At 59.4% G+C, this 6,643-nt stretch overlaps 1 protein-coding gene across 2 annotated transcripts in view; it reads left to right on the top strand.

Moving 5' to 3' along the window:
• Positions 1-487: 487 nt before the first annotated feature.
• Positions 488-6,643, top strand: part of GAD1 (glutamate decarboxylase 1) — a gene marked incomplete at both ends in the record, with an annotated part of 39,775 nt that continues 33,619 nt past the window's right edge. For both annotated transcript variants that reach the window (XM_080689618.1, XM_080689619.1), the window contains 2 exons: positions 488-569; positions 3,791-3,853. In XM_080689618.1, coding sequence (XP_080545744.1) covers positions 488-569; positions 3,791-3,853 — 145 coding nt within the window. The remainder of the gene's footprint in view (positions 570-3,790; positions 3,854-6,643) is intronic.

Raw genomic sequence — 6,643 nt, 5'->3', positions numbered from 1 at the left:
CGGAGCAGTTAGCATCCTTCTTTCCAGGGAATTAGCCAGACACAACAACGGGAGCCAGACACCGAACCAGACGTGCCCTCCCCGCGCGCCCTCCCCCTCCTGCCCGCACGCCGGCCGCCCGGAGTCCAAGGGGGCTGGGCGCTGCGCTCTCGGCCCAGCCCCCTCCCCGCGCCCCGGCCTGGCCTCGGGGCCCCCTCTTCTCAGAGCCGCACCCCGGGGCGCCCCGCGGCGCCGCCTAACTGGAGAGCTACCCCGGGTTACGTCGCCTGCGCGGCAGCCCCTGACCCGGCGCGCGCGTCGCCTCCGACCCCCACCCCCGCGCGCGCGAACCCAGGGGCGCGCCGCCTCCTGCGACTCCGCGCCCCCCGCCGCCTGGGGTTCGCCCAGCTGCGGAAGCTCTCCCTACACGGCCCTTCTCTTTGCAGCCTGTTCCCGCGCCCGACCCGCCAGGACCCCGGACAGTAGAGGCCCCGGGACGATCGAGCTGATGGCGTCCTCCACCCCTTCTTCGTCCGCAGCCTCTTCGAATGCGGGAGCGGATCCCAATACCGCCAACCTGCGCCCCACAAGTAGGTCCTGCCCCAGTTTCCTATCAAAGGGCCTGCAGGGAAGATGGGGGCGCTGGGACGTCGGGAGGCGACGCCAGCGGAAAGGGAAGGAGAGGTCGGAGATGGTGGAGGCTGGGAGGCGAACGTGGCCCCGGCTCGGTTCCGCCAGAGGTCACTTGGCCCTCGGGATGTTAGGTTACCCCCAGGGCGCCGAAACGCCAGCACCACCAGGGTGGCGGCGGCGGCGGTCGGCAGGGGCTCCGCGCGGGGTGAGCGCTCCGAGCGTGCGCTGTTTTTGTTGTGCGGTGTGTTTTCTTTGCTTGGTGGGACAACAGGGTGGGTCAAAGCTGGGGGCAGTGTGCGGAGCCAGGAGTCCCAGCGGGAATAGAGTTTCCCGTCTCCGGCTTTCGTTAAGCCCGGATCTGACCTCCTCCTCCGCCTTTCCCCCTGCGCTGTGTTCAAAGGCTATAATCAGCGGAAATTTCGACGTTAATTGCAGCTTTTAGAAAACTCAAGGTCCCTAATTGCTCCAAATTTGCGTGGAGCTATTGACGAGTGGGGGAGAAGCCAGGGGCGGGAAAGGTGCACAAAACTGTTTGAGGCTGAGCCTCGACATTTCATGCACGTAATTACATCTCAGAAACAAAAAGGGCTGGGGGGGGGGCGGGGATCGGGACCCTCCTGAGCGCAGGGGGCGGGGACCTGGAGAGGGCGAGGAGGGTGTCAGGACAGGTTTTCCTCTCCATTCTCAGGGCAAGAGACCTGTCGTCCGCAGGTGACAAGTCTGGAGAAAACAGGAAAGGGGGGGGTGCCAGGTCCTTAGCCGTCTGCAGAAGCTGCCTTTGGCATGGGTTTTCAGGCGCTCTGTGGAAACAGGAAGATGAGGGGATTGTTTCCTTTTTCCGTGTTAGAATGAAGTGTCTACACGACCCAACCCCACCCCCTCAAAATTTATCAGCTCCAATAACCCTCCCCCCCGAATTTCTATTCGGGAGAGGCTTGGGGAGGGCAGTGTGGTTAGGGGTGCTCATCGCCCTAATTTTACGGAGCTTTCTATAAGCTGGAGAAAATAATTGTTTAAGGAAGGTAGGGAGGTGTTATCAGAAGAGTTCCCTTCCCTTGGCGCTGGCGCTGGCTCCCGGACAGGAGGCCTTGTCTGAAGTCCTCAGGCAGCTCCCTCTTCCAGCCACCCCTGCCAGCTACAATTACCCACACAACAAAGAGGGCCTCGGGAGAGCCGCCAGCCCTGGTGGCACGTGAGCCAGGCACTAGGACCGACAGAGCGGGACCAGCAGGCCTGGAGGAGCAGGAGGCTGTGGCCTTTTGTCTGTTGTTGCTTTGGCCTTAGATTTTTTTTTTTTTTCAGTCCTCCCTGCCCTGCAGCCTCTCCCTTTCTGTCCCTCTGGGTTAAGTGGCCTTTGTGGTCCTCATCCACACCTCCACCTCCACTTCACCCCTGCTTCCCAGCAGACAGCCATAGAGCATAAACACCAAATGCCCAGCCTCAGGTTCAGGACCCAGCAACAAGCCGTGTGTGTGTGTGTGTGTGTGTGTGTGTGTGTGTGTGTGTGTGTGTGTGTGTTTTAGCACCACCCAGGACCCTGCTCCAGGAAGAGCATACAGCCCTGCTGGGAACATTTCCCACTCAACAGCCAGCTCTTGTGCCAGCACCCAGGCTGTACTGGCCAGCGCCCCCTGCCCATGTCCAAGCTCCCTGTGAGACCCATCCTTACAGGCTTAGCGGGCTCCACTCCTCTGTCCCTTCAAGGTCTCCTGGGAGGAGTCCTTGCTCTGCCTGCACAACCTTACTTACCCTGGAGCTCCAGCAACCCGAGAAGGGCTTGGACCCCTCCCTCTACTGGACTACTAGATCTTCCCAACTTCTGCAACACCCCAGGGCCTCCCTCCTCTCCACCTCCCTTCTTTCATTCGCTATAATCCCCAATTCTGAAAGGTCGTGCACTTTGTCCAAAACCCAACCTCCTGCTGCATGACCTTGGAAAACTCACTTACCTTCTCTGTTTTTTGTCAACTGAGTCTTAGATCAACAGTCCTCCTGCCCTTTCACTGGGCTGTTTTGAGGATTAGGTGAGACGATGTTTAAAGTGAAAGCGCTTTCTCGAGTGGAAATACCTCATTACGCGCCAGTTATTATTATTAGGGCTTTGCTTTCGCACGGATTTCCTGTCCGTGGAACTCCATCTGTGACAGGCCATCTCGCGGGCATCAGGCTGTTTCTTCGCCCCGCTAGGGCTCTGTTGTGCCTCGGGTTTAATGGATGTCACTCTGCTTATCGCCGCCAACACTCGCGCCCCGCTGGAGGCTGGGGCTGGGGTGAGGTGGGGGATGGGAGTGGTTGGCGGCGCCTTGCTTTGCTGATGCGAAGGGGGTTTCACGCGGGGCCCGTTGCACAAGCGCGCGAGGGCTCCACGCTCCCGGCTGGAAATTGACGCCGAAGTCAGGTAAACCCAGAAGGGTTTGAGAACCGCCTGGTAAAGAAGGAAAGTCCTGCAACCCCCGGGTCTGTGGTCCAGACTCAGAGGAAAGGTGCCTGATTGCGCTAAGCGCTCTCCCGCGCCAGAGCCTAGATGTCCCAGCGCGGGGTTAATGAGGGTCGGGGTGGGAAGAGGGGCCGGGATGAGGACCGGAGGCGCATTGTTGTCTTCGCGACTCCCCAGTCCGACTGAAGCGCAGCCATGCGAGCCCGATCATCTAGTCAAATACTATTTTTCACCCAATTAATTCCTGAACTCTTCCGCGACCCCATTTCATGCCAGTTTATTTTAAGCTGCCACTCGGCTGGAGACCCGCCAAGAAATTATGAGACGTTTCGGTCCCAGATGCCTCTGTGCGCCCTGTCTGGGCTGTGTGGTCTGCGGGGGCCGAGACCAGGGACCCGGCCCGTGGGTGCTAGGCACCTGGCCCTCCGCGCGCCGGGCAGCCTCCGCCCCGGGGACCCGGCGGGGCGGCTGCGGGGCAGGGGCGGCTGGAGGCCGGCGGCGGGGCCTCGGAGCCCGCCTCTCAGAGGCACGGTTCAGTACCCGCAGCCGGGAGCAGGAAGGCAGTGTGCCTGTCCGCCCGCAAATCAGGCTCCTGGCTCCTTTCAGAAAAGAGCTTTTAACGAGGGGGCGATGGCAACTTCCCGCCACCCCCCTCCAGCGCACCCTTTGCCCCGTCTCTACCCAGTGTCTCGCAGTTCCAGCCTGCCTTAATCGCGCCTGTCTTGCTCCCTCTCGTCCTAGCGTATGACACCTGGTGTGGCGTGGCGCATGGATGCACCAAAAAACTGGGGCTGAAGATCTGCGGTAAGTGAACGGGGCCCGATGACCCCCTTCGCCCTCCCCTGGCCCGACCCGAGTGTCCTGCTCCTCTGGAGTCGAGCTCCCCAGACCTCGGCGCAGACGGGGGCGCAGCGCCCCCACGCGGCAGCCCCGCTCGGCCAGGCCGGTCGGGGCCGCGGGGACCGTGCGCGCTCGGCCTGGAGTCTGCAAGGGTGACCTGACCTGGTTTCCTAGAGAGCAGACCAAAGGCTCAGGGTGAGCGCCCGCCTCCCCTTCTCGGTCGCCCGCCCACCCTCAATCAGCACCCCCGGCCTGGGAGCATTGAAAGTGGCCCGGAGTTGGCATAAAAGATTCACATTTCATTCTTTGGGGGCTCGGAGGCTAGAGGGCAGAATCGCTTGCAGCCCTCGGCAGCCGGCTCCTCCGGGAGTCGTCCGCGGCGCAGGCCACCCTGGGCTTGGTGGTACATCCACCAAGGCGCGGAAGGAAGGAACCGGCCGGAGCGGGCGGGGGCCCGCAGGCGGTGGAGGGAGGCAGGGGTTGTCTGGCACGATTTGCCAGCGAGGAAGGAAAATAGATCCGAGAGCTGGAGAGGAAAAGGAACCGCTCTCTGGAGACGTGAGGGGCTGAAATGAAAACGCCCAAGGGATGTAATTTAAAAAAAAAAAAAAAAAAGAAGAAGGGAGACGGGAGATTCGTTCGAAGGAACACAGCTGAGCGGCTCGGGCTGAACAATGAGAACTCGCTTTCCTCGCAACATTTCACCGTCTAAAATCCTCGAGCCTTATCGGGCCAGAAAATACGGATGTCCCCGGGCAGGGGGTGGAGAGGCGGGGGAAGATTAACGAGGGGCTTATTAAAGAGCCATCCGTCAGCTGCTGCGTGAGCGAGATGGGGGGGGGCGACGCGGGGCAGCCTGCCTCCCCCGCCCCGGAGCCGATCGGCCAGCGGTGCTCCCCGGGGCTGATCTTCCCGGGGCGAGGTTGGTAGCAGTTGGGAGTCCCAGCAGAGAGGGGGTCCTTAGCATCTTTTGGAAACCGTCATTTTTCCCTGCTCGGACTCGCCCTGTTTGTTTCTGGGACTCTGTCTCCTGGATCTTAGGACCCACCATTTACAGTGCACCTCCTAGACCTGGCCACTTTCCAGGAAAAGTCCAGTCTTGCCACAGTGCGGTCTGGGGGTTTGGCGCGGGGCTGTTGGGCGAGGCCAGGGCAGAGTCTCCACACTTGGGTACCCGAGGCCTGGAGCTTTGTTCTATTAATAGCCCCCCCCCCCAGCTCCATCCCACCCTGCTGGCATTTGGGCTTAATGGCCCGTTTTGCGCCTGGTCCCTTTGGCGGCAGCGGTTGTCAGGCAGCAGGACCGAACTGAGCGAGCTGCAGGCCCTAGGGCCAGGTCTGAGTAGGGGCAGGCTGGGGGTGAAGGCAGCCCTCATCCAACCCCATCGCTGCTGCCCCCCCCTGCTGCTCCCCCTCCCCGGCTGGCCTTGGGGTCCCAGTGAAAAGCAACGCACTCATTTGGGGGACATACCCTATGTCCTCAAAGGGTGAAGGGGCAGGATAGAGTTAAGCTTCCCTGGGGTCCGGGAATAAGGGCCCCTACATTTTAATCAGCCTCCCCTCCCCTACTCCTGGGCACTTGGGGGCTACCACCCTCAGAGTTTCTTCCCTCTTTTCCCACACACACATACTGATTTCAAGAAAGTTGCAACCCAAAAGGACAGAGGCCAGGAGAGAACTGGATAGTCTGCTGAGGGAAATTACCTTTGTGATAATGCTTTGCATGTGGTGACCACAAGTCAAAAGGCTTCCTTTTAGGCTTGATTCCGAAAAGAAAACAAAACAGCAGCTGAATCTATACATTGGGCCAACACTGGCTTTCCATTTTAACCTAGTGGAAGCAAAGTACAGTCTTTTGAGAGAGGGGGTGCTGGAGATGAAACCTAGGGCCTGTGTACTGGGCAAATGCTCCATCACTGAGCCACACCCCCAGTCCCTGAGTGCAGTCTTCAGGATGAATCCTGGATCTACAGTCCCCTCTCCACCTCCTCACCCACCCCTTACTCTCTTCATTCCAGACCCTCATGTACCTGGAGGGTGCCCTCTTGACCTGACACCATCAAGATTAGTTAGACCTTTCAACTTCCCACTTCCAAAACTTGCCCTAGATGATGCCTTAGCATTCTCAACGGCTGGCCAAGATTCATCCCCCACCGGCTCGCTGTCCTGCCCTCCTTCCTCTCAGGGAATGAAGCTGTAAGGAAAGCCCTGGGTGACACCTCTGGTGCCCTTAGCTCAGGAGGGAAAATCCCCCTGGGAGAGTAATCAGACAGAAGAAACTCAGGGTCTTGGCAAGAGCCAAAGAGTGGCTACAGGCATGATGGCATGACCTAAATAGAGTGAGTCTCAGAGACCCCCCCCCCCCCGGTTCTGGCCTGGGCGCTGCCAACTCCCCAGTGTCCTTGGGTTTCCAGCATCTATCTATGCAGAGGTCCCAAACTTACTGCCAGTTAGCACTGCCCCCCGCCCCAGCCGGTTTATTTAGTATACATACTGTGTTTAATTTTGTATTATTGCCAATTTAAAAAAAAATAGAGGGGTCTGCTGGGTGTGGTGGTGCACGCTTGTAATCCCCGCGCTTGGGAGGCAGAGACAGGAGGATCGTGCAGGTGCAGGTTCAAAACCAGCAGCGTTGGCTTAAGAGACCCTGTTTCCAAATAAAAAGTATAAAATAGGTCTGGGAGTATAGCCAAAGGTTTTCAGGAACCCCAGTACCACAAAAAAAAGAGGGGTCTCAAGTATTATGTGTTTCTGG

Source organism: Muscardinus avellanarius (assembly GCF_963383645.1).
Source record: "Muscardinus avellanarius genome assembly, chromosome: 2".
NCBI classification, from domain to species: domain Eukaryota; kingdom Metazoa; phylum Chordata; class Mammalia; order Rodentia; family Gliridae; genus Muscardinus; species Muscardinus avellanarius.
Note: the sequence above shows the minus strand (reverse complement) of the source record. Positions and strands in the feature narration are given on the sequence as shown.